The sequence below is a fragment of the Oncorhynchus kisutch genome, linkage group LG1 (assembly GCF_002021735.2).
Source record: "Oncorhynchus kisutch isolate 150728-3 linkage group LG1, Okis_V2, whole genome shotgun sequence".
In the NCBI taxonomy this organism is placed as follows: Eukaryota; Metazoa; Chordata; class Actinopteri; order Salmoniformes; family Salmonidae; genus Oncorhynchus; species Oncorhynchus kisutch.
Genome location: NC_034174.2, coordinates 64,316,198 through 64,344,122, shown reverse-complemented (window position 1 = coordinate 64,344,122; position 27,925 = coordinate 64,316,198). Strand labels below are relative to the sequence as shown.

At 43.5% G+C, this 27,925-nt stretch overlaps 1 protein-coding gene and 1 pseudogene across 2 annotated transcripts in view; one reads left to right on the top strand and one right to left on the bottom strand.

The window, feature by feature from the left end:
- The window catches only part of LOC109875962 ((E3-independent) E2 ubiquitin-conjugating enzyme UBE2O), a 58,469-nt gene extending 35,046 nt beyond the window's left edge, over positions 1 to 23,423 (bottom strand). For both annotated transcript variants that reach the window (XM_020468421.2, XM_031829748.1), the window contains exon 1: positions 22,933 to 23,423. In XM_020468421.2, the coding sequence (XP_020324010.2) occupies positions 22,933 to 23,394 (462 nt within the window). In that variant the 5' untranslated portion in view covers positions 23,395 to 23,423. The remainder of the gene's footprint in view (positions 1 to 22,932) is intronic.
- Positions 23,424 to 26,090: 2,667 nt separating this feature from the next.
- LOC109875963 (serotonin N-acetyltransferase-like) lies at positions 26,091 to 27,479 on the top strand (annotated as a pseudogene).
- Positions 27,480 to 27,925: the final 446 nt, after the last annotated feature.

Sequence of the window (27,925 nt, the reverse complement as noted above, 5' to 3'; positions counted from 1 at the left end):
GCCTAGGAACAGTGGGTTAACTGCCAGTTCAGGGACAGAACGACAGATTTGTACCTTGTCAGCTCAGGGGTTTGAACTTGCAACCTTCCGGTTACAAGTCCAATGCTCAAACCACTAGGCTACCCTGCCGCCCCATATAATGTGGTGCCTGTTAATTTATCATCGAATCACATCCTACTTTGCTAAACAGGGGATGATTTAACAAAAGCATATTGCGTGAAAAAGCACAATCGTTGCACGAATGTACCTAACCATAAACATCAATGCCTTTCGTAAAATCAATGCAGAGAAGTATATTTTTTTAAACCTGCATATTTAGATAAGAAATTCATGACATAACATTGAAGGTTGTGCAATGTAACAGCAATATTTAGACTTATGGTTGCCAACTGTTTGATAAAATACGGAAAGTATCAAAATTATAGTTTTCGGATTTTACCATATTAATGACCAACGGCTCTTATTTCTGTGTTTATTATATTATAATTAAGTCCATGATTTGATAGAGCAGTCTGACTGAGTGGTAGTAGGCAGCTGCAGGCTTGTAAGCATTCATTCAAACTTTACTGCTTTTGCCAGCAGCTCTTCACAGCGCTTGCGTCACAGCTCACAGTGCTTGCGTCACGGCGCTTGGCGCTTGCGTCACAGCGCTTGCGTCATTGACTTTCTCTCTATACCATTTGTATTTGATATACCTTTGACTATTGGATGTTCTAATAGGCACTTTAGTGAAGCAAGCGCTGTGACGCTAAGCGCTGTGAAGCAAGCGCTAAGCGCTGTGAAGCTAAGCGCTGTGACGCAAGCGCTAAGCGCTGTGACGCAAGAGCTAAGCGCTGTGACGCAAGAGCTAAGCGCTGTGACGCAAGAGCTAAGCGCTGTGACGCTAAGCGCTGTGACGCTAAGCGCTTAGCGTCACAGCGCTTAGCGTCACAGCGCTTAGCGTCACAGCGCTTAGCGTCACAGGCGCTTGCGTCACAAGCTTAGCGCTTGCTTCACAGCTCAGTGTCACAGCGCTTAGCGTCACAGCGCTTATCGCTTGCTTCACAGCTCTTAGTGTCACAGCGCTAAGCGTCACAGGCGCTTGCGTCACAAGCTTAGCGCTTGCTTCACAGCTCTTAGTGTCACAGCGCTTAGCGTCACAGCGCTTAGCGCTTGCTTCACAGCTCTTAGTGTCACAGCGCTTAGCGTCACAGCGCTTAGCGCTTGCTTCACAGCTCTTAGCGTCACAGCCCTTAGCGTCACAGCGCTTAGCGTCACAGCGCTTAGCGTCACAGCGCTTAGCGTCACAGCGCTTAGCGTCACAGCGCTTAGCGTCACAGCGCTTAGCATCACAGCGCTTAGCATCACGGCACTTGCTTCACTAGAACATCCAATAGTCAAAGGTATATCAAATACAAATGGTATAGAGAGAAAGTCAACACATCATAATTACTATAATAACTCCAACCTAAAACTTCTTAACTGGGAATATTGAAGAACTGGGAATATTGAACCACCAGCTCTCATATGTTCTGAGCAAGGAACTTAAAACGTTAGCACATATTCTTTTACTTTCTTCTCCAACACTGTGTTTTTGAATTATTTAAACCAAATTGGGCATGTTTTATTACTTATTTTAGACTAAATTTATGTCTGTATTATATTAAGTTAAAATAAAAAAAGTGTCCATTCAGTATTGTTGTAATTGTCATTATTACAAATATATAAATTAATTAATTAAATAAAAATAAAAATACAATTTTGGTCCTCCAATAATCTGTATCGGTGTTGAAACATCATAATCGTCCGGCCTCGAATACAAACCCTCCAACCCAAAAAAGCCTGTGGGGTTGATGGTATCCTCAATGAAATGCTAAAATATACAGACCATAAATTCCAAATTGGCTATACCTTATCATCCTCAGCTCTGATATATTCCCCAATAATTGGAACCAAGGACTTATCACTCCAATACACAAAAGTAGAGAAATTTGACCCCAATAACCACCGTGGGATATGCATCAACAGCAACCTTGGGAAAATCCTCTGAATTATCATTAACAGCAGACACGCAGATTTCCTCAGCGAAAACAATGTACTTAGCAAATGTCAAATTGGCTTTTTACCAAATTAGCGTACAACAGACAATGTAATCACCCTGCACAGCCTTATTGACAAAGAAACAAAAACGCTACGTCTTCTCATGCTTTGTTGATTTAAAAAATTTGGCATGAGGGACAGCTACACAAATTGATGGAAAGTGGTGTTGGCGGAAAAACATACGACATTATAAAATCAGTGTTCACAAACAACAAGTGTGCGGTTAACATGGGCAGAAAAAACACATTTCTTTCCACAGGGCCGGGGCGTGAGACTGGGATGCAACTTAAGTCCCACCCACTTCAACATATAAACGGATTGGCGAGGGCACTAGAACAGTCTGCAGCATCCGGCCTCGCCCTACTAGAATCTGAAGTCAAATGTCTATTTGCTGATGATCTGGTGCTTCTGTCCCCAACAAAGGAGGGCCTGCAGCAGCACCTAGATCTTCTGCACAGATTGTCAGACTGGGCCCTGACAGTGAGATAAAAATAATGGTGTTCCAAAAAAGGTCCAGTTGCCAGGACCACGAATACAAATTCCAACAAATCAAATCAAATTTGATTTGTCACATACACATGGTTAGCAGATGTTAATGTGAGTGTAGCGAAATGCTTGTGCTTCTAGTTCCGACAATGCAGTAATAACGAACAAGTAATCTAACTAACAATTCCAAAAAAACTACTGTCTTATACACAGTGTAAGGGGATAAAGAATATGTACATAAGGATATATGAATGAGTGATGGTACAGAGCAGCATAGGCAAGATACAGTAGATGATATCGAGTACAGTATATACATATGAGATGAGTATGTAAACCAAGTGGCGTAGTTAAAGTGGCTAGTGATACATGTATTACATAAGGATGCAGTCGATGATAGAGTACAGTATCTACGTATGCATATGAGATGAATAATGTAGGGTAAGTAACATTATATAAGGTAGCATTGTTTAAAGTGGCTAGTGATATATTTACATAATTTCCCATCAATTCCCATGATTAAAGTGGCTGGAGTAGAGTCAGTGGCATTGACAGTGTGTTGGCAGTAGCCACTCAATGTTAGTGGTGGCTGTTTAACAGTCTGATGGCCTTGAGATAGAAGCTGTTTTTCAGTCTCTCGGTCCCAGCTTTGATGCACCTGTACTGACCTCGCCTTCTGGATGACAGCGGGGTGAACAGGCAGTGGCTCGGGTGGTTGATGTCCTTGATGATCTTTATGGCCTTCCTGTAGCATCGGGTGGTGTAGGTGTCCTGGAGGGCAGGTAGTTTGCCCCCGGTGATGCGTTGTGCAGACCTCACTACCCTCTGGAGAGCCTTACGGTTGAGGGCGGTGTAGTTGCCATACCAGGCGGTGATACAGCCCGCCAGGATGCTCTCGATTGTGCATCTGTAGAAGTTTGTGAGTGCTTTTGGTGACAAGCCGAATTTCTTCAGCCTCCTGACGTTGAAGAGGCGCTGCTGCACCTTCCTCACGATGCTGTCTGTGTGAGTGGACCAATTCAGTTTGTCTGTGATGTGTATGCCGAGGAACTTAAAACTTGCTACCCTCTCCACTACTGTTCCATCGATGTGGATGGGGGGGGGTGTTCCCTCTGCTGTTTCCTGAAGTCCACAATCATCTCCTTAGTTTTGTTGACGTTGAGTGTGAGGTTATTTTCCTGACACCACACTCCGAGGGCCCTCACCTCCTCCCTGTAGGCCGTCTCGTCGTTATTGGTAATCAAGCCTACCACTGTTGTGTCGTCCGCAAACTTGATGATTGAGTTGGAGGAGTGCATGGCCACGCAGTCGTGGGTGAACAGGGAGTACAGGAGAGGGCTCAGAACGCACCCTTGTGGGGCCCCAGTGTTGAGGATCAGCGGGGAGGAGATGTTGTTGCCTACCCTCACCACCTGGGGGCGGCCCGTCAGGAAGTCCAGTACCCAGTTGCACAGGGCGGGGTCTCGAGCTTCATGACGAGCTTGGAGGGTACTATGGTGTTGAATGCCGAGCTGTAGTCGATGAACAGCATTCTCACATAGGTATTCCTCTTGTCCAGATGGGTTAGGGCAGTGTGCAGTGTGGTTGAGATTGCATCGTCTGTGGACCTATTTGGGCGGTAAGCAAATTGGAGTGGGTCAAGGGTGTCTGGTAGGGTGGAGGTGATATGGTCCTTGACTAGTCTCTCAAAGCACTTCATGATGACGGATGTGAGTGCTACGGGGCGGTAGTCGTTTAGCTCAGTTACCTTAGCTTTCTTGGGAACAGGAACAATGGTGGGCCTCTTGAAGCATGTGGGAACAGCAGACTGGTATAGGGATTGATTGAATATGTCCGTAAACACACCGGCCAGCTGGTCTGCGCATGCTCTGAGGGCGCGGCTGGGGATGCCGTCTGGGCCTGCAGCCTTGCGAGGGTTAACACATCTAAATGTCTTACTCACTTCGGCTGCAGTGAAGGAGAGACCGCATGTTTTCGTTGCAGGCCGTGTCGGTGGCACTGTATTGTCCTCAAAGCGGGCAAAAAAGTTATTTAGTCTGCCTGGGAGCAAGACATCCTGGTCCGTGACTGGGCTGGGTTTCTTCCTGTAGTCCGTGATTGAATGTAGACCCTGCCACATGCCTCTTGTGTCTGAGCCGTTGAATTGAGATTCTACTTTGTCTCTGTACTGGCGCTTAGCTTGTTTGATATCCTTGCGGAGGGAATAGCTGCACTGTTTGTATTCAGTCATGTCACCAGACACTTTGCCCTGATTAAAAGCAGTGGTTCGCGCCTTCAGTTCCACACGAATGCTGCCATCAATCCACGGTTTCTGGTTTGGGAATGTTTTAATCGTTGCTATGGGAACGACATCTTCAACGCACGTTCTAATGAACTCGCACACCGAATCAGCGTAATCGTCAATGTTGTTATCTGACGCAATACGAAACATCTCCCAGTCCACGTGATGGAAGCAGTCTTGGAGTGTGGAGTCAGCTTGGTCGGACCAGCGTTGGACAGACCTCAGCGTGGGAGCTTCTTGTTTTAGTTTCTGTCTGTAGGCAGGGATCAACAAAATGGAGTCGTGGTCAGCTTTTCCGAAAGGGGGGCGGGGCAGGGCCTTATATGCGTCGCGGAAGTTAGAGTAACAATGATCCAGGGTCTTTCCACCCCTGGTTGCGCAATCGATATGCTGATAAAATTTAGGGAGTCTTGTTTTCAGATTAGCCTTGTTAAAATCCCCAGCTACAATGAATGCAGCCTCCGGATAAATCGTTTCCAGTTTGCAGAGAGTTAAATAAAGTTCGTTCAGAGCCATCGATGTGTCTGCTTGGGGGGGGATATATACGGCTGTCATTATAATCGAAGAGAATTCTCTTGGTAGATAATGCGGTCTACATTTGATTGTGAGGAATTCTAAAATCAGGTGAACAGAAGGATTTGAGTTCCTGTATGTTTCTTTCATCACACCATGTCACGTTGGCCATAAGGCATACGCCCCCGCACCTCTTCTTACCAGAAAGATGTTTGTTTCTGTCGGCGCGATGCGTGGAGAAACCCGCTGGCTGCACCGCTTCGGATTGCGTCTCTCCAGTTAGCCATGTTTCCGTGAAGCAGAGAACGTTACAGTCTCTGATGTCCCTCTGGAATGCTACCCTTGCTCGGATTTCATCAACCTTGTTGTCAAGAGACTGGACATTGGCAAGAAGAATGCTAGGGAGTGGTGCACGATGTGCCCGTCTCCGGAGTCTGACCAGAAGACCGCTTCGTTTCCCTCTTTTTCTGAGTCGTTTTTTTGGGTCGCTGCATGTAATCCACTCCGTTACACTGGTGGTAAGGCTGAACACAGGATCCGCATCGCGAAAAACATATTCTTGGTCGTACTGATGGTGAGTTGACGCTGATCTTATATTCAGTAGTTCTTCTCGGCTGTATGTAATGAAACCTAAGATGACCTGGGGTACTAGTGTAAGAAATAACACGTAAAAAAACAAAAAAAATGCATAGTTTTCTAGGAACGCGAAGCGAGGCGGCCATCTCTGTCAGCGCCGGAAGTCCCGAATCAGTTACACAACACCGTTGCCCTAGAGCACACAAACTATACATACCTTGGCCTAAACATCAGCGCCACAGGTAACTTCCACAAAGCTGTGAATGATCTGAGAGACAAGGCAAGAAGGGACTTCTATGCCATCAAAAGGAAAATAAAATTTGATATTCCAATTAGGATCTGGCTAAAAATACTTGAATCAGTTACAGAACCCATTGCTGTTGTGAGCTCACCGACAAAGAATTCACAAAACACCAAATTGAGACTGCATGCATAATTATGCTAAAATATTCTACATTTACAACGTAAAACACCAAATAATGCATGCAGAGCAGAATTAGGCCGATACCCGCAAATTTTCAAAATCCAGAAAAAAGCCGTTATTCTGCAACCACCTAAAAGGAAGCGATCCCTAAACCTTCCATAACAAAGCCATCACCTTCAGAGAGATGAACCTGGAGAAAAACCCTCTAAGCAAGCTGGTTAAAATACCAGTGAGCAATCACAGCTGCAAGATTTGAGACCTGTTGCCACAAGAAAAGGGCAACCAGTGAAGAACAAACACCATTGTAAATACAACCTAAATGTATTTTCCCTTATGTACTTCAACTATTTGCACATCATTATTACAACACTGTATATAGACATCATGACATTTCAAATGAGTGTAATTTTTATTTGATCATTTATTTGTTTTATCTGTTCATTTGTTATTGTTTATTTCACTTTAGTTTATTATCTATTTCACTTGCTTTGGCAATATTTTTCCTATGCCAATAAAGCCATTTAAATTGAATTTTGAGAGAGTGCGCAAGAGAGAGTGTCCGAGAGAACGAGACCGGGAGAGAGTGAGCATCAGATACATAATCTAAGGAGGGGTGTGGTTGCCAACAACCCTTCCACATTACATCACTGCTCTGCATTCTCCAGCACAGTACTCCACAGGGACAGGGAGGAGGGGAAGAGGGATAGGAGAAGGAGAGGGAGGACAGCTTATCATTTCACATCTTTGTAGTGAGTTAACGAAGCCATTCTCTCGACCCCTAGACTATAGGGAAGGATGGATCCAAGATGACTTTGCCGCTTCTCTTCTTTTCTAATCTAACCTCTCCTCCACCTGCTGCAGGGCCTCTTCACCTTCCAGACCTGTCACTTTCTCTCCCTCTGCTGATGATCCCTTGTTCTGGCTGCTTGTGAATGTGTGACGTGTGTGTGTGTGTGTGTGTGTGTGTGTGTGTGTGTGTGTGTGTAGAGCTGGACCCTAAGGCCTTTGGCTGACCAGCAGTGTGTGTGTGTGTGTGTGTGTGTCTCTCCACGCTAAGGCCCTGGCACCTGCTCAACATTACTCAAGCTCATGCACTCCCTTCGAACATGGAGGCTACTTGGCAGTGGCAAGGTGTCCCAGATTACTTCATTAATAGTCAACCACAGGACCTGCAGTTTAGCCTATTCTCTGAGCACTACAGGGCTAGAACCAGGTTATTAAGTAGCTAAGAGGCTAGTAACGAAAAAGCTAAATAGTAGCAAAGACCCTCAGTTTGCTAATGTGGCTAATGACTGCAATGCTAATGCTAATTGTGTCAAAACAAACATCATGAAGACAGGCCATTCTCCTCACATGTTAATTGACATAACATCACGGTGGTGTCAGTCGTTTAGTCTTAACTGTAAGTCAATTAGGATCATCCGATGTCTAAATACAGATAGCCTAATTTGTGATATCTTAAGCCTCCTCAGTAGGGAATGGCTAACCGCTAATGGCAATTATTCAAGCACCATGCTAATAAGTTGGCTAGATAATTATTAACCTAATAATGACAAGATGGTTGACGTCTCTATGATTGGAGAAGGTTAGCTAGCTACTGTTATCAGCACATGGAGTGACTGGGCATGTTAACTGCAGTCAACTCGTTGGATTACAAGGCATCCACTGTATAGGCCAGGATCCGTCCCCCGCCTCCCCCGGTTCCACGTTTTGCTTTTTGCCCTTGCACTACACAGCGGATTCAAGTAATCAAAGCTTGATGAGTTGGTTATATGAATCAGCTGTGTAGTGCGAAGGCAAAAACCTAAACGCGCACCCAGGTGGGGCCACCAGGACCAAGTGTGGGAGAACTCTGGTCTCGGCCAGTGAAGTGATCCCAGAGCTCTTGCTGAGAGGGATAGGGCAGGCCAGGATGAAGGATGGGATTCACCGTGCAGGCAAGGCAGCGAGTGAAGCACCCTCCCCAAACCCATCACTGAGATGGATCCTTCCAACTTCCCATAGATCACTAGCAGACAGGCCAGCCCAATAAAGCAGCAAATGAGACCGGGGTGGGTGACAGGGCAAAAAGGTGACAAATAGGACCAAGGCTTATGTATGACATCATGTTCTCCAGAGGGGACCGAGTGGGAGAGACGAGGTCAGAAAAACAAAGCATGAGCCTTGTTCATCTTATCACTGCTGTGTTGCTGCTTACGAGCCTCTAAAAAGCATACCTCTAATGCCTTTTCAGCTAGTCGTGTGGTGATACCTAATGTATATCACACCATTATTTACATTCCAGTGCCCAACACAGGCCGTTATGTGACGGAATGCTCACTCATTACCCTGGATAAACCAGAGTCAGCACTTTGCAAACAAATTAAGAACAATACTGGTCAATGCTGATAAGCAGCATTTTAGCCTAGCATAGATTAGCCGTAGCAATACCTTTAAACTGCATCCTGAAAGTACCGCACTCTACCTTCAGGACAATAAAAAGAGACCAAATACTCCCAAGTCTGTATGTAAAAAATAAATATAGATATTGGCTTATTCAGCAAACTAAAGGGTTAGGCCTATAACTGCAACTGCCTGCAACAAGAAAAAAAACACTAAAAATAGAGCCTGGTAAAATAAAAAAGGGAAAAGGAAAAAAAGAACCAATGGGCCCAAAGGGGGGACCTTAAAACTTAAGGACAAAAAGCTCTTCATTAGCATAGCAACCATCTGCCCAGATCAAGCCCATCTCTTCTTCTTTCCCTCCCCTCGCTGTATCTCTCCCTCATGCCCCCTCTCATTACCCCTCGTTCTCTTTCCATCTCCCTCCCCTCACACTTTCCATCCTTCTCTTTATCCCCCTCTGAACCCATCGTCATTACCAGCATTACGCCACACTCCACTTCTCCTCCACCCCCAGGGCCAACGCCGTCCCCCCAGGGAGGAGCCCCTGGCCTGGGCGTCACGGTCACCTCAGGCCCCCTCTGTCTGACAGATCGGTCTCCAAGCCCAGCCTTGAATAAGGGATAAGAGGGTGGGAGGGAAACCATCGCCCCACCACAGTACCACGCCCTGCGTTCCACTGTCAACTACCTGCTGCAGTGATAGCCTTGGATAGCCTATCATAGGAAGACAGTGTACTAGACAGTGTACTGCAGCAAAGGGGCTGAGTTAGCTAGTGTTCTAGCAATACCGCTGTGCGCTCACTTTCACTGTACTGAATTGAAGGCAGCCACAGGCTTCCACAGCATGAACCCTGTAAAAGACCTTCAATAGGCCCTTTATCCTCATTGAGGGACGGGACAATGTCCTTCATAGTCAAGAGGCACTATTTTCAGGCCTAGTGTCCTTGCTAGGCTAGCAATGTAACTATTGCTATTCAGGGGGCAGTGCCAGTTAGTGGTTATTCCATTTAACCGAGCCCAATATAAACAGCTTTTCACACGTCTTGAAGACAGCAAGGTCGAAACATTGGTTAGTAGTCCACCTCTGATAGAAGTAGCAAAGCAACGCACCTTCCTTTCCAATCAGGTTGGATGGAGAGATCACTATAGGGGAAAACAAAACCATCACAGAGAGTGTCCTTGCCCTAGATCAGGTATTCTCAAACTGGGGTATGCGCAATGCCGTCGGGGGTACTCCAAATTCTTCACATTTTCAAACAGTATATTTATATTTTCCAACGAGGCTATACATTTGGGTGAGTTTTTTTTTTTACCCCTTGCCTGAGTAGCCTCGTTTCACTGCCAAAAATAACATTAAAACCATCTAGTGTTCAGCGAAATAACAACACAATGTAAAATACAGGTAGCCTAGTCAAATAATTAACATCCAATCACATTAACCTTCACTCTCGCGCAGACATTTAGAAATTAAACATGACCATTTGAAAAATAAGCCACAGGAGTTTTTTGAGCAAGAATAAAGACGGCTTTTGAGTAGTAAGACATGTATAAAAGCAACATTTGCCATTAATAAGAAGGGGCTGGAAGAGTCTTATATGGTGACCTACCGAGTGGCTAGAACAGGCAAGCCCCATATTACTGTGGAGGACTTTATTCTTCCTGCTGCTGCTGTCTGGGACAATGCTGGGGGAAAAGGCCCAAAATAAAACTATACAGACAATACTTCATCAAACACTGTTTCATGAAGCATCAGTGACATGGCAGGAGATGTTTTGAAACAATTACTGCTTTGCATACAAGCCAGTAAATTATATGCGTTACAGCTGGATGAGTCAACAGGCGTGGCGGTCCTGGCACAGCTCCTGGTATGCCCCTTTACGTTTATGGGGGGTCAATTAAGGAAGACATCCTCTTCTGCAAACCACTGGAAACCAGGACATGAGAGGATATTTGCACTATAAGTACTAGACAGCTTTGTGACATCAAATGGACTTTGGTGGTCAAGATGTGTTAGTAACTGTACTGATGGTGCAAAAAGTCATGACAGAGAGACAGTGGAGAGGTAACGCAAGGATTTGCTCCCGACGCCACTTGGGTACACTGTAGCATCCACCGAGAGGCTCTTGCTGCCAAGAGAATGCCTGACAGCTTGAAAGATGTTTAGAACACTACAGTGAAAATGGTCAACTTTGTTAAAGCAAGGCCCCTGAACTCTCGTGTATTTTCTGCATTATGCAATGATATGGGCAGCGACCATGTAATGCTTTTACAACATACACAAGTGCGCTGGTTATCAAGAGGCAAAGTATTGACACGTTTTTTTAAATTGAGAGACGAGCTTAAAGTTCTTTACTGACCATCATTTTCACTTGTCTGACCGCTTGCATGATGATGAGTTTCTCACATGACTGGCCTATCTGGGTGATGTTTTTTCTCACCTGAATGATCTGAATCCAGGATTACAGGGACTCGCCGCAACTATATTCAATGTGCAGGACAAAATTGAGGCTATGATTATGAAATTGGAGCCGTTTTCTGTCAGCATTAACAAGGACAACACACAGGTCTTTCCATCACCGTGTGATTTTTCTTTTTGTTGCGTGCAAATAAACTCAAGCTTACGGACAATGTCAAATGTGATAAAGCGAAGCACCTGAGTGAGCTGGGTGCACAATTACAAAGGTACTTTCCCTAAACAGACGACACGAACTGGATTCGTTATCCCTTTCAATTTAACCTCAAATAAATAATGAAACATGTTCAATTTGGTTTAAATAATGCAAAAACAGTGTTGGAGAAGTAAAAGTGCAATATGTGCCATGTAAAAAAGCTAATGTTTAAGTTACTTGCTCAGAACATGAGAACATATGAAAGCTGGTGGTTCCTCTGGGAATATATATATATATATATAGGTTCCTCAATATTCCCAGTTAAGAAGTTTTAGGAATTATAGGACTATTTCTCTCTATACCATTTATATTTCATATACCTTTGACTATTAGATGTTCTTAAAGGCACTTTAGTATTGCCAGCCTAATCTCGGGAGTTGATAGGCTTTAAGTCATAAACAGCCCTGTGCATCCCAGCAATGCTAAGAGCTGCTGTTTGAATGAATGCTTACGAGCCTGCTGCTGCCTACCACAGCTCAGTCAGACTGCTCTATCAAATCATGGACTTAATTATAATATAATAAACACAGAAATAAGAGCCGTTGGTCATTAATATGGTCAAATCCGAAAACTATCATTTCGAAAACAAAACATTTATTCTTTCAGTGAAATACGGAACCGTTCTGTATTTTATCGAACGGGCGGCATTGCACAACCTTCAATGTTGTCATAATTATGTAAAATTCTGGCAAATTAGTACGGTCTTTGTTTGGAAGAAATGGTCTTCACACTGTTCGCAACGAGCCAGACGGCCCAAACTGCTGCATATACCCGGACTCTGCTTGCAATGAACGCAAGAGAAGTGACACAATTTCCCTAGTTAATATTGCCTGGTACCATGCATTTATTTTAACTAAATATGCAGGTTTAAAAAAATATACTTCTGTGCATCGATTTTAAGAAAGGCATTGATGTTTATGGTTAGGTACATTCATGCTAAGATTGTGCTTTTTTCGTAAATGCACTTTTAATAAATCATCAAGTTGGAGTAGGCTGTGATTCGATGATAAATTTACAGGCACCACATTGATTATATGCAAAGCAGGACAAGCTAGTTAACCTAGTATCATCAACCATGTGTAGTTACCTAGTGATTATGTGAAGATTGATTGTGTTTTATTCGATAAGTTTAATGCTAGCTAGCAACTTACCTTGGATCCTTGCAGCCACAAGGTCCTTTTGTTGCTGCAATCCTCGTGGATTGCAATGTAATCGGCCATAATCAGCGTCCAAAAAGGCCCACTTACCGATTGTTAAGAAAGCTTGAAAATCGCCCAAGGCGATTAATCGGTCAACCTCTAATTGAAACAGTGCCACACCAATGGAAGATCTGAGACCAATCATACAATACTCTCCTTTTGGAGATTTCATGGGAAAAAAAGAGGCGTAGCTCATTACAGTGCAGATAAAATAGTGTCAGTCTGCCGTTGTTGAGGCGGCAGCGTGCATCTAAATAAGTTTCCATAGGGAAACTTGATTAAGAGTAATATGATTCCAACTGAAGAAAAATAAACTACAGAGGTAACAGTGGGAAATGCAAGCTTGGCACCCCAACTGGAGACTTCTTTTTCTACTACGCTATCTCTGAATATGTCTGCAAGGAACTGAATAAGAGAGGGAATTAGTTCAACTTTACCTCACGGACGCATATGTCACGTTGAGACTAATGATGCACAGATATGACATTTTTGGCCGATACCGATATACAATATTTTCCTTCCCAAAAAACCCCCGATAATGATAACCAATAATTACAATTTTAGCGGCCTTTTAACTATTTAACTGTACTAGAATGCTTCACACACACACAGCAGTCTAAGGCACTGTATCTCATGGCAAGAGGCATCACTACAGTCCCTGGTTCGAATCCAGGCTGTTGTGTGTCAAAGGTTTTGTGTGTCAAACAACACTATTTGACCAATCAGGACCTGAATATGACTGCACGTTACATAATAATTTTACGCATTCATACATTTTTCACGTAGTTATTACACGATCACTCGTATTTCATGTGTCACAACGATTCATCGATACGTATGCTATGATGCTGGTAAAGTTGTCTCGCACACCTACAGTGCTGGTCATAAAAAAAGCTGGCTAGCTCATGGATGCAAACAATGTTCTTCCCCAAAAACATAGCAAACAACATCTGTTTCAGTAGCTATATAGTTAACTAGCTAACTATATAGCTAGGTGTAAACCAAAATAACCCTACTTTATAAGACAGTTCTTATTTGATTATGGTGGTCAGACCCATCTATGTGAAGCTAGCCACAATAAGGATTAGGCACAACAGTCGACTTTGCGGCTAGCCTTCAAAATAAAAGTATGGCATAGTTCTATTTGTATCCATTTGCATCACTGTCAATGACATACTTTTATTTTGAAGACAAACCGCAAATTACACTATTGTGACTAATCCTTATAGTGGCTAGCTTCACAACACATAACCCGGTGGAGCCTCACTAGCCCGATAAAGCTCGCTGGCTGCTTATAACATTAGCTTTGGGCAACAGGGTTAAGTAGCTGGCTAGCTATTTATTTTCATTAACTGAAGTTAAATTTCAATAGGTGAACAACAATACTTACAAGTATTCCTAAATCATTGCTAAGAATAATGAAAAATGACTGCAGTTTCTACTGGTCATTGTTTTCAGGCTGATTGTATCGGTGCTAGCTAGGTAACAAGCTAAAGCTAGCTACCCCAGTAGTTGCAGTCGAACAAATTAAGCTTTATTACCAACGCGATATTGAAAACACATCGTTCGTGGCCGGTGTTTGCAGACTTTTTTGTGCAGCTTTGACAGTGCTACTGTATCTTTTTTTTACACGCAATGACCCAAACTGCCTTCCATAGTATGTATGTATGTATGTCGTGAAGCAAATAGTGACGCTATTACTGTGCAACTCCGGTAGGGCAACATCTGAAAAACAGCGTACTTGGTAGTGTGTACCGGTGCTCGACCAGTCGGTGAAAGCCAACATCACCCACGACAGAGAGCGGGACAATGAATTCCATTATATTGGCTTTAATGGATTTCACCTTTGAGTTGTCTCGCTGAAATTTTCTTACTCTTTCAAATGACTACACGACTTGTTGACTGCTCAATCCAAACAACAGACATTGTGGGCTAGGTTAGGAATGCTGTGTTGCGCAAAATTTTACATGCCGTCATTACGTCCTGTACATACGTTATATAGGTATGCACGGTAGCTTTGACATCGATTTTTTTTACATCGGGCCGATACCGATGTTGGCATTTTTAGCTAATATCGACCAATTCCGATATATTGTGCATCCGTAGAGACAACACGTCACAAGACTGAGCCTTAGGCCTATCTACCCATTTGTCGAGACTATTTGTTGTTCACTTTCTCTGTCTTGAAGTAAATATCTGCCATAAAAATCCTGAATAAACTACCCATTGGTAAAAAAAAACTTTGGGGAATAATAACTGCAGTATCAGTGAGGGAGACCGAGGCTGGTGGATCGTGGATTCAGGTAGCCAGGCTTCCCTAATAGGAAGGCCTTGAAGTCAATGGCAGAAAGTAGCTACAAAGGGGTGGAAACCAGTGACGCCACACAACACCTCAAACCAATCCCTTGCTTGGGCGGAGCTCAAAAAAGGTGCCCACTTAATTAGTTTGGGTCGTAGGAACAATAGTGGTCGGGAATAGCTGATTAAAATCCCTTCAAAATAGGTTGATGTATGCGGTGTTTGTGGTGACTTTCAATTTCAATAAATCGGAGACCGTCGGCAACACTTGATACACTAAACTTTTACCATAGCCTGTAAGTAGACACGTCCTAACATATTTTTTTGTAGTGATCAAGCAGAGGAGTTGTAGTGCCTTCAAATGACTCGATTGTGTGTATAGAGCACACCACTGGCAAAACAGAATTCAGTTTTTCCCTCCAGGTTTTCAATGTTACAAACTAGCATACGCAACAACCCTGCAAAATGTGTCCGACCCAGTCGCAAAACAGTGACGAACATAACGCCGCACCCCTTCCACAAGCACATGGGGGGAGGTTCTTGAAATGTAAAATCCACAACAACAAAAAAATTGCACACCATTCTAGCCAATTCTTCAGACATCCAAAGGTTGGTGTGACAACGTGTTTTGGACGCATGACTATTTTTTTTTATTTTATTTTACCTTTATTTAACCAGGTAGGCAAGTTGAGAACAAGTTCTCATTTACAATTGCGACCTGGCCAAGATAAAGCAAAGCAGTTCGACAGATAAAACGACACAGAGTTACACATGGAGTAAAAACAAACATACAGTCAATAATGCAGTATAAACAAGTCTATATACAATGTGAGCAAATGAGGTGAGAAGGGAGGTAAAGGCAAAAAAGGCCAAGATGGCAAAGTAAATACAATATAGCAAGTAAAATACTGGAATGGTAGTTTTGCAATGGAAGAATGTGCAAAGTAGAAATAAAAAAATAATGGGGTGCAAAGGAGCAAAATAAATAAATAAATTAAAATTAAATACAGTTGGGAAAGAGGTAGTTGTTTGGGCTAAATTATAGGTGGGCTATGTACAGGTGCAGTAATCTGTGAGCTGCTCTGACAGTTGGTGCTTAAAGCTAGTGAGGGAGATAAGTGTTTCCAGTTTCAGAGATTTTTGTAGTTCGTTCCAGTCATTGGCAGCAGAGAACTGGAAGGAGAGGCGGCCAAAGAAAGAATTGGTTTTGGGGGTGACTAGAGAGATATACCTGCTGGAGCGTGTGCTACAGGTGGGAGATGCTATGGTGACCAGCGAGCTGAGATAAGGGGGGACTTTACCTAGCAGTGTCTTGTAGATGACATGGAGCCAGTGGGTTTGGCGACGAGTATGAAGCGAGGGCCAGCCAACGAGAGCGTACAGGTCGCAATGGTGGGTAGTATATGGGGCTTTGGTGATAAAACGGATTGCACTGTGATAGACTGCATCCAATTTGTTGAGTAGGGTATTGGAGGCTATTTTGTAAATGACATCGCCAAAGTCGAGGATTGGTAGGATGGTCAGTTTTACAAGGGTATGTTTGGCAGCATGAGTGAAGGATGCTTTGTTGCGAAATAGGAAGCCAATTCTAGATTTAACTTTGGATTGGAGATGTTTGATATGGGTCTGGAAGGAGAGTTTACAATCTAACCAGACACCTAAGTATTTGTAGTTGTCCACGTATTCTAAGTCAGAGCCGTCCAGAGTAGTGATGTTGGACAGGCGGGTAGGTGCAGGCAGCGATCGGTTGAAGAGCATGCATTTAGTTTTACTTGCATTCAAGAGCAATTGGAGGCCACGGAAGGAGAGTTGTATGGCATTGAAGCTTGCCTGGAGGGTTGTTAACACAGTGTCCAGAGAAGGGCCGGAAGTATACAGAATGGTGTCGTCTGCGTAGAGGTGGATCAGGGACTCACCAGCAGCAAGAGCGACCTCATTGATGTATACAGAGAAGAGAGTCGGTCCAAGAATTGAACCCTGTGGCACCCCCATAGAGACTGCCAGAGGTCCGGACAGCAGACCCTCCGATTTGACACACTGAACTCTATCAGAGAAGTAGTTGGTGAACCAGGCGAGGCAATCATTTGAGAAACCAAGGCTGTCGAGTCTGCCGATGAGGATATGGTGATTGACAGTCGAAAGCCTTGGCCAGATCAATGAATACGGCTGCACAGTAATGTTTCTTATCGATGGCGGTTAAGATATCGTTTAGGACCTTGAGCGTGGCTGAGGTGCACCCATGACCAGCTCTGAAACCGGATTGCATAGCAGAGAAGGTATGGTGAGATTCGAAATGGTCGGTAATCTGTTTATTGACTTGGCTTTCGAAGACCTTAGAAAGGCACGGTAGGATAGATATAGGTCTGTAGCAGTTTGGGTCAAGAGTGTCCCCCCCTTTGAAGAGGGGGATGACCGCAGCTGCTTTCCAATCTTTGGGAATCTCAGACGACACGAAAGAGAGGTTGAACAGGCTAGTAATAGGGGTGGCAACAATTTCGGCAGATAATTTTAGAAAGAAAGGGTCCAGATTGTCTAGCCCGGCTGATTTGTAGGGGTCCAGATTTTGCAGCTCTTTCAGAACATCAGCTGAATGGATTTGGGAGAAGGAGAAATGGGGAAGGCTTGGGCGAGTTGCTGTTGGGGGTGCAGTGCTGTTGTCCGGGGTAGGAGTAGCCAGGTGGAAAGCATGGCCAGCCGTAGAAAAATGCTTATTGAAATTCTCAATTATGGTGGATTTATCAGTGGTGACAGTGTTTCCTATCTTCAGTGCAGTGGGCAGCTGGGAGGAGGTGTTCTTATTCTCCATGGACTTTACAGTGTCCCAGAACTTTTTTGAGTTAGTGTTGCAGGAAGCAAATTTCTGCTTGAAAAAGCTAGCCTTGGCTTTTCTAACTGCCTGTGTATAATGATTTCTAGCTTCCCTGAACAGCTGCATATCACGGGGGCTGTTCGATGCTAATGCAGAACGCCATAGGATGTTTTTGTGTTGGTTAAGGGCAGTCAGGTCTGGGGAGAACCAAGGGCTATATCTGTTCCTGGTTCTAAATTTCTTGAATGGGGCATGTTTATTTAGGATGGTTAGGAAGGCATTTTTAAAAAATATCCAGGCATCCTCTACTGACGGGATGAGATCAATATCCTTCCAGGATACCCCGGCCAGGTCGATTAGAAAGGCCTGCTCGCAGAAGTGTTTCAGGGAGCGTTTTACAGTGATGAGTGGCGGTCGTTTGACCGCTGACCCATTACGGATGCAGGCAATGAGGCAGTGATCGCTGAGATCTTGGTTGAAGACAGCAGAGGTGTATTTAGAGGGGAAGTTGGTTAGGATGATATCTATGAGGGTGCCCGTGTTTAAGGTTTTGGGGAGGTACCTGGTAGGTTCATTGATAATTTGTGTGAGATTGAGGGCATCAAGTTTAGATTGTAGGATGGCTGGGGTGTTAAGCATGTTCCAGTTTAGGTCGCCTAGCAGCACGAACTCTGAAGATAGATGGGGGGCAATCAGTTCACATATGGTGTCCAGAGCACAGCTGGGGGCAGAGGGTGGTCTATAGCAGGCGGCAACAGTGAGAGACTTGTTTTTAGAGAGGTGGATTTTTAAAAGTAGAAGTTCAAATTGTTTGGGTACAGACCTGGATAGTAGGACAGAACTCTGCAGGCTATCTTTGCAGTAGATTGCAACACCGCCCCCTTTGGCAGTTCTATCTTGTCTGAAAATGTTGTAGTTTGGAATTAAAATGTCTGAGTTTTTGGTGGTCTTCCTAAGCCAGGATTCAGACACAGCTAGAACATCCGGGTTGGCAGAGTGTGCTAAAGCAGTGAATAGAACAAACTTAGGGAGGAGGCTTCTAATGTTAACATGCATGAAACCAAGGCTATTACGGTTACAGAAGTCGTCAAAAGAGAGCGCCTGGGGAATAGGAGTGGAGCTAGGCACTGCAGGGCCTGGATTCACCTCTACATCGCCAGAGGAACATAGGAGGAGTAGAATAAGGGTACGGCTAAAAGCTATGAGAATTGGTCGTCTAGAACGTCTGGAACATAGAGTAAAAGGAGGTTTCTGGGGGCGATAAAATAGCATCAAGGTATAATGTACAGACAAATGTATGGTAGGATGTGAATACAGTGGAGGTAAACCTAGGTATTGAGTGATGAAGAGAGAGATATTGTCTCTAGAAACATCGTTGAAACCAGGAGATGTCATTGCATGTGTGGGTGGTGGAACTAATAGGTTGGATAAGGTATAGTGAGCAGGACTAGAGGCTCTACAGTGAAATAAGCCAATAAACACTAACCAGAACAGAAATGGACAAGACATATTGACATTAAGGAGAGGCATGCTTAGTCGAGTGATCAAAAGGGTCCGGTGAGTGGAGAGGTTGGTTGGTGATTTAGACAGCTAGCCAGGGCATCGGTAGCAAGCTAGCATAGGATGGAGGTCTGTTGTTAGCTACCTCTTGCGTTCCGTCAGTAGATTAGTGGGGTTCCGTGTGGTAGAGGGGATTAATCCAAATCACACAACAACAAAAATAAAAACAATAGATATAGTTATAGAGGCCCAAGAAGAAAACATAATAATAATAATAAAAATAAAAAAAATATTTATATATAAAAAAAATTGTCCGATTGTCTATTCAGATAGCAGCCGGTAAGACAGCTAACGGTTAGCAGGCCGCAGATGGGCGTTCAGGAGCCAGCCGAATAACTCCTTCGGGTAGATAACGTCGGCAGTCCAGTTGTGAAGGCCCGGTGGGGCTCCGCGAAAGCAGTAAAACGGGTCCGGATAGGTGACTGCAGCCCAGGTGTGATTGATGGAACTCAGGAGTGATTGACGGAGCTTGCTAGCTCCGGAATAATTGATGTTTGCTCCGGAATCGACGAAGGCCGATAGTCACACGGATAGCAGCTAGCTAGCTGTGAGATCCGGGTATGAATGTCCAGAGAGCAGTCGAAATCCAGGGACATGGAGAGAAAAATTGGTCCGGTATGTTCCGTTCCGAGCCGCGCTGCGCCGTACAGAACTGGCGATAGATTTTCGAGCTAAAGGATAGCTGATGACCACAAACCGTGGTTAGCTGAATACTAACGATTTGCCAGTAAAGGAGCTAACTAGCTTCTGAACTAGCTTCTGGATTAGCTTCTGGCTAGTTTCAGGCTAGCTTCTTGGAGTTTCTGGCTAGCTTCTTGGAGGATTACAGATCTGAGGTAAATAATACTTTTTTATAAATATACATTGGTGAGGCGGGTTGCAGGAGAGTGTTTTGAAGATGAGTTGATGGAAAATAAAAATAAAATGTATGTGAAAAAGTTGTAAATATATATATATACAGGACACGACAAGACGAGGACAAAAGACGTCTGAACTGCTATGCCACCTTGGTTTGCAAGACTATGCAAAACTATGCAAAACTAGGGCTGAGGTTATGACTTTTCGTACACATTGATGCATCCCCCTATCTCGAAAGAGAAAAATGCAGTCAGTCAAAGGACAAACTTTCTTGGAAATACGCAATTTTTGCATACTGCAGGAAGAGGCCTGGTCATGAATTAAGTTGCTCAAGAGAATATGTGACTGAAGAAACATCAACTGAGCAGTAGGTGGACAGAGGACGCACACTGACAGTAGTGATGGGGGAAACCAAATCGATACAGTTACACATCGGGATATTATTTGACGATAGATCATATTGTTTTGACAATATCATTTTTGCATCTGCACCAAAACTCCACTCATTTTCCATCTCCTTTTTAAATAGGGAGCCAATTTGTTTTCAGCACTTTTATTTCCATGACTGATCAAAACTAGTTCTCATGGCACTCTTGTCCCTCTGCAGTAGACATAAATTGAGCAATATGTTTGGAACAACGAATCGCAATACATATAGAACCATGAGGATCGATATACATATATCGGCACCCAAGTGTCGCAATATTGTATCGTGAGGTCCCTGGCAATTCCCAACCCTAATGGACAGCCTAACAGACGCACACACACAGGGAAGAAAAATACACACAGATCAAGCTGGACAAACACACAAACTGATAAGGATGGACAAAAACACACACGGAGGGCAATGTTTAAGGCCTAAAACATGACTATCATTCAAAGTCACAGAGAGCCCAGTCACCCTTGTTTGTGTGTGTGTAGGTAAACATCCCTGACCCATTGTTATCCCCACAGATACATGACTAGATCTTTGTCCTGACTTCCAGACCCTGATTCCATTGCTAGAACTTTACACATTTACCCCAGAGGACAAAGCAGCACGGCCTGCCTGCACTGTTCACCGTGAGTATCTTCTAGGCCCAGCCCAGCCCATCCCAGCTCCACTCCCTCAGTGTGACCCTATCCATAAGGCCCTGGAGTGAGCTCCCTGTTACTGCAGTACTGAATCCCATTATGTCAATAGCGCTCTCTACTTGGTTTGTAATGATACTGGCTCGACAAAGCTTTTATGCATGGGCTTTGTGGGATTGGATATTTGAATTAATGTTGTGAATCAATTGGACCCTATTTACGTGATGGCATAGGTTATCTTTTCTTATGTAATATGCTTAAGACCACATATAAGACACTGAGTGTACATTTTTGGGAGTTTTATGGCTACCTGATTTGATAATGAATATACTAGGCAATAGCCTCAATTCGCTTCCGCACAAGCATTTCGCTACACTCGCATTAACATCTGCTAACCATGTGTATGTGACAAATAAAATTTGATTAGATTTGAAGTTAGGTAACTAATGTGAAATGCATTCATAGGCAAGGATTAAATACCATTTATAGCTTTGTATAGATTTATTATTGTTAATTAAAAATGAAACGTCTGCAAAACCTATCCACTTTAAAATGGCAGTCATGCAGGATGTTATCCACTTTAAAACTGCCTTTGGTCAATGGAAAACTAACATTACACCAGCAGTATCTTTGATTAAACTGACTCCTCGTGTAGTGGAGAGATAGCATATAATCAAAGATTTTTATAACTAACCCAAGATAAACCACAGCCTGTTTCCAATGGTAGCAAATTAATAATAGTGGGCAGAACAAGCAAGGAGGTGGGCAGAACCCAGCACGAGCTAGCGAGATCCTATTGACGCATTCTAGCATGTATTTACATATTCCGTTAGAGAAGGCCTACGCGCGTGTGCAATAACTCAATTCGCTTTGGCACTCGTAAACAACAGTCTCTTTTGGGAACAGAAACCTGCATTGAGATCAAATATGCTTAATCGATTAAAAATGTGCATCAAACTGGGCTTCTGCTCATCACATTTGGTGGTGAGTGGAAACGTCAACCAGATGCTTCAGGTTTATGAATCCGGTTAAACATCTGGGTCATTGTTCCGTCAGTGATATAATCTCAGCAATCTCCTCTAATGTGATGGGTCATGGCTAGTTTGAGCTGTCAGTGTCAGATACAGCATCAGCTAGAGACCACCTTACATGATTCAGTTAAAGTCCTTTCTCTCATTGTTTAAGCAAGTGTTCCCTCTTCTACAAAAGTTGTCAATGATTCATTTACTGAAAACCTGAGATGCAAACTAGCTATCTAATTTATCAACAATGTTCGTTTAATTAGCTAATAAGTTAGCCTAGCAAACCTGCCAGTTAGCTAAACTGGTTAGTGGAGTAGGTCATTTATTTGGGTATAACTAACAATGTGCCAATGATACTAACAAACTAGCTAATCGTTATACCAGCTAATAGTAATAAAAAGTTAGCTAGCCAAGCCTGCTAAGTCACACCCAGTTGTACTGCACATTTCAAGAAATGTGGGCAATATGCTGAAGCTAGGTACAGTAATCGCAACAAATACACAAGCGCGCGGACAAAACGTTCGCAATGCCGGTTATAAGCATGCTAAACCGGTGGCGGTGTAACGTTACTAATTAATTTAACCAGCTAACGTTATCTGTCGATAACGGCAAAACGCACATTGTGCTTGAAGCTAGCTAACTAATGTTACCTCCAGCGTTGAACACATACTGTGTGGCTAGTTAGCTAACGTTAGCAGACAATTACCTTTGTTTCCCGTATGTCTTGCTTCCCTCCTTCTGGGTACCACTGCACCCGGACAAAACCCCTTCCCAGAGGTGCCAGGCTGTCCACAACACTGCTCTCGGTGTCCGAGTTACAGGGGATACAGCCACCTCCTACACCGCCTCTACCTCCGCCATCGTCGAGGTCCGAGTCTGAATCAAACTCCTCCTCGCCTTGTATCATTCTGACTAGGCCGAACCGGACCAAGTCGCGATACCGACCTGACACCAAATCGTGGGAGAAAAGAAGCCGCTGGGAGCCGCCTGCAGAAGGAGAGAGCGCCATGGATGGAGGCTCCGAACCCGGGCTTACAGCCGGAGAAAGAGCTGCGTCTGTTGCTATTGCGTCCGATGCCACGGGTTCCGCCATCGCTGCAGTTGTCAGGGAATAATGCGATAAAGGGAGACGGATGGTGGAGAAGAAAAAAGAGAAACCTGTAACCATGGAAGTGCACGTGTTTACGTCGATAGGGCGCGCGCTGCGTAAACGCACTCAGAGAAGAGTCTAGGGCCTGTCAAATTGACAAAGATGTTTTTTTTATTACAGCGTGGGTTTGACTCTGAATAAATCAGTCTGAGACAGCAGACAGTTATATCACACAGTTATTAAAACACCTCTTTCTTTATATTCAGGTGTATTTATAGTCAGGTGCTGCTACCTATATGATGATACAAATGTATGGTGCAATGTGGCCAATTTCATATAATTAGGGTCCCCCCTTAGGACAAGTCACGGCCTATTGACAATAAAGTTAATACAATATCACAGCCATGATAATGGTATTTTTTATAGAATTTATTACAGAAATGCAAACATGATGAAAGAGAAGACGCCAATTTCATCAACAAGTCTGTAGCCCGGGCCTGAATATGCATTCTATGCGCGCACTTCACCAAAAAGCATGAATGGAGCAATTTTCGCCACTTGGTGTCAGTGTTCGAGTGCTGAAATTGGCTTATTGCAGACACAGCCGTGGTTTTTAACACAGGATTGTGGCATGAAATAACATATTTTGTGCATACCGTGCCTGACACTGTAGTTGTGTTGTGTAGGCTAACGTGGGGGGGGGGGGGGGGGGGGGGGTCGCGTTTCTGCACAATGGCAAAGCATATTAATTTATAAAAATGTATATAATACGAGAAGCCTATTCTATTTTGTGTAAAAGGGATTTCAACAAATACAGAGGCTAACTCTTTTTCAATACCTGCATTTATCAGGTAGAAGGAAAAAAAACAAGACTAATTTCGCATTGGTCAACAACGTATTGCCAGCAGGGGATAAACTATACATGCAAACTGAAATAATGATCAACAAACTCTTACATGGGGAAAAAAAACATGAACCACAATCTCGAGACAATTTGATGCCCAATGGAAAAGGTTCCCTTATTTGAGTCACATGACGTTTGGTAAATAGATGAGGGCAAACGATAGGATTTATAATACAATCACCAGTAGACCTATTCCATGAAGAAAATTCTGATAGAGTGGTGTTGATATCAACATTTAAATAAAATGGGCATTTTAAAAATTACACACAGCATATTCTCCACTTATGTTTGAAATTATACACTGAGCAAAAATATAAACACAACATGTAAAGTGTTGGTCCCATGTTTCATGAGCGGAAAAAGAAGATCCCAGACATTTTCCATATGCACAAAAAGCTTATTTCTCAAAAATGTTGTTCACAAATTTGTTCGCATCCCTATTAGTGAGCATTTCTCCTTTGCCAAGATGATTCATTCAACTGACAGGTGTGCAAGAAGATGATTAAACACCATGATCATTACACAATGATGTGCAGGGGACAATAAAAGGCCACTCTAAAATGTGCAGTTTGTCACATAACACAATGCCACAGATGTCTCAGGTTTTGAAGGAGCATGCAATTGGCATGCTGACTGCAGGAATGTCCACCAGATAATTGATCATTGAATGTTAGTTTCTCTACCATAAGCCACCTCTATAGCGTCGTTTTAGAGAATCTGGCAGTATGTCCAATCGGCCTCATGATCACAGACCATGTGTATAGCGTTGTGAGGGCGAGCGATTTGCTGATGTCAATGTTGTGAACAGAGTGACCATGGTGGCGGTGGGGTTATGGTATGTGCAGGCATAAGCTACAGACAACAAACACAATTGCATTTTATCGATGGCAATTTGAATGCACAGAAATACCGTGACAAGATCCTGAGGCCCATTGTCGTGCCATTCATCCGCTGCCATCACCTCATGTGGAAGCTGAAAATGTCAGAGTTCTTCCATGGCCTCTATACTCACCAGATATGTCACCCATTGAGCATGTTTGGTATGCTCTGGATTGGCAAGTAGGACAGTGTGTTCCACTTCCTGCTAATATCCAGCAACTTCGCACAGCCATTGAAGAGGATTGGGACTACATTCCACAAGCCACGATCAACAGCCTGATCAACGGTCACACTGCATGAGGCAAATGGTGGTCACATCAGATACAGACTAGTTTTCTGATCCACACCCCTACCTTTAATTTAAAAAAAAAATCTGTGATCTACAGATGCATATCTGTATTCCCAGTCATGTGAAATCCATAGATTAGGGCCTAATTAGTTTATTTCAATTGACTGATTCCCTTATATGACCTGTAACAGAGTAACATTTTTGAAATTGTGGCATGTGTGTTAATATTTTTTTGTTCAGTATAGAAGGCCAAAATTGTACCCATCATTACACTGCATTTTTAGACCTATATGTAAATGGTCATTTATAGATATAGATAACATAACTTAAAATAGGTGATAGGTAGGCGTAGCCAAAAGCCGATCCATTAGTTTGTATCTTTACAGGAGGCTAATTCCAAACACAAGTGACGAATATCCCCAATAAATCTGGGTAAATATGTTTGTGGTTGACAGGTATTCTCCCAGAATTTGGTCATCCAGCTTGTTAGTTTATGCCCAATAGCGCTTAAGCGCCAAGGGTATAAATACACACGGCGCACCACATTAACCTCAGACTTTCCGCACAACCCTTCTTCACTTGGATCACTTGAGTGGAGCAGATATCGAAGAGATAGGCAGCCATTCAATACCCAAGTAGAAATTATATTGAAATTTCACAATTTTTATTTGATTTAAGAGCTTGGAACTTCGATCAGACACCATGTCGAAAGTCAGTGCCCTGCCTTTCCTGAAATCTAGTCTCCAAATGCGCCCTCCCATGGGTTCCACCTCCCCAGGCGCTGGGGTCGCCACACACTCCCGGCCAGCGAGTTCCGTTGCCTCCGCCCGGAGGATGCAATCAGTGTGATCGAGAGAGAGGGTAACAACTTTTAACTTACTCAAATGTATAACTTGTTTTTACCCCAATACTCGTCGTTTTTCTTTACAACTTTGTACCTAGACTTTAAAAAGTTTATTTTATGTTTTGGGGAAAAAAATATGCTATGTCATTATTTGGACTTGTCAAATGTAGACTATTTAAGGATGAGGTGCTTTACGTATAAAGTTTACTTTTACATGTTTTATAGACTAGGCTAATATACATTTTGGGAATAAATCTTTGGATACCAACCAAATTCATGACAATCAAACAGTCAGTCAGTCATGATTTGGATTCATTTCACCAAGTATGTAGTTGGAAGTAAGCAAACTGAGATTCAGACTAAGCAACTATGTGTGTACTTGGTCATGGACTTGTGTTGTCTGTCTGCCTTTCTCAGCCTTCATCTCTGTGTCTGGAGTGTCCGCTCCACTTGGATGAGGGTTGTCACTTCCTGACGTTGTGCCCTGAGCTGTCAGTGGGCTGGTTTGAGGAGGGACACCTTGTTGCCTTCATCATAGGATCACTGTGGGACCAGGAGAAACTAGCCATGGTAAGCCCCAAGTCAAAACGTGTTAAAGAAGTGGGACATTGTCTTTAATATAATGAATGACTTTTGGTAGCCTACCCAATTAATAAAAAGACAAGCTTTGAGGATGTACTTCAATGTGGTATTTTATCAATAGATAAGTACAATATTTATTTAGCACAGGGACTTCTAAGGTTTTTATATAAAACACCTCAAAATCAGAGAATGCAACAACCTTATATCCACATAACCAACCTTACATCCACACAACCAACCATATATCCACATAAACAAACCTGTCAATTCAGGGTTCAATAGAGCTGATCATGAAAAAAACTCCATGACACTGATAAATGGTTAGTCGGGTGATCTCACATTGCACTCATGCACTCAAAACTCAGCCTTCCCTCCCTCCTTTTTCAGGATGCTCTCACCCTCCACAAGCCCCACGGTCCACCTCCATGTACTTGCTGTCCACCGCACCTTCCGGCAGCAAGGCAAGGGCTCCATCCTGAGATGGCACTACCTGCAGTACCTGCCCTATGTATGCTGCGCCGTGCTCATGTGCGAATATTCCCTGGTCCCTTTCCACCAGAAGTCAGCCTTTAAAGTGCAGGGCCCCAGTGGGGCCCCTGGCCTTCATTGAGATTATGTACCATGTCCAGGGCCACACGTACATGCACCGCAACAGTGGTGTTTGAGGGGACACGAACCAAGAGGGTTTGACCAGAGGGCTACAGTGGCAAGAAAAAGTATGTGAACCCTTTGGAATTACCTGGTCTTCTGCATAAATTGGTCATCAAATTTGATCTGATCTTCATCTAAGTTACAACAACAGACAAACACAGTCTGCTTAAACTAATAACACACAAACAATTATATGTTCTCATGTCTTTATTGAACACACCGTGTAAACATTCACAGTGCATGGTGGAAAAGTATGTGAACCCCTGGATATAATAACTGTTTGACCCTCCATTGGCAGCAATAACCTCAACCAAACATTCTCTGTAGTTGCGGATCAGACCTGCACAACGGTCAGAAGGAATTTTGGACCATTCCTCTTTACAAAACTGTTTCAGTTCAGCAATATTCTTGGGATGTCTGGTGTGAAACACGCTCTTACAGCATCTCAATCGGGTTGAGG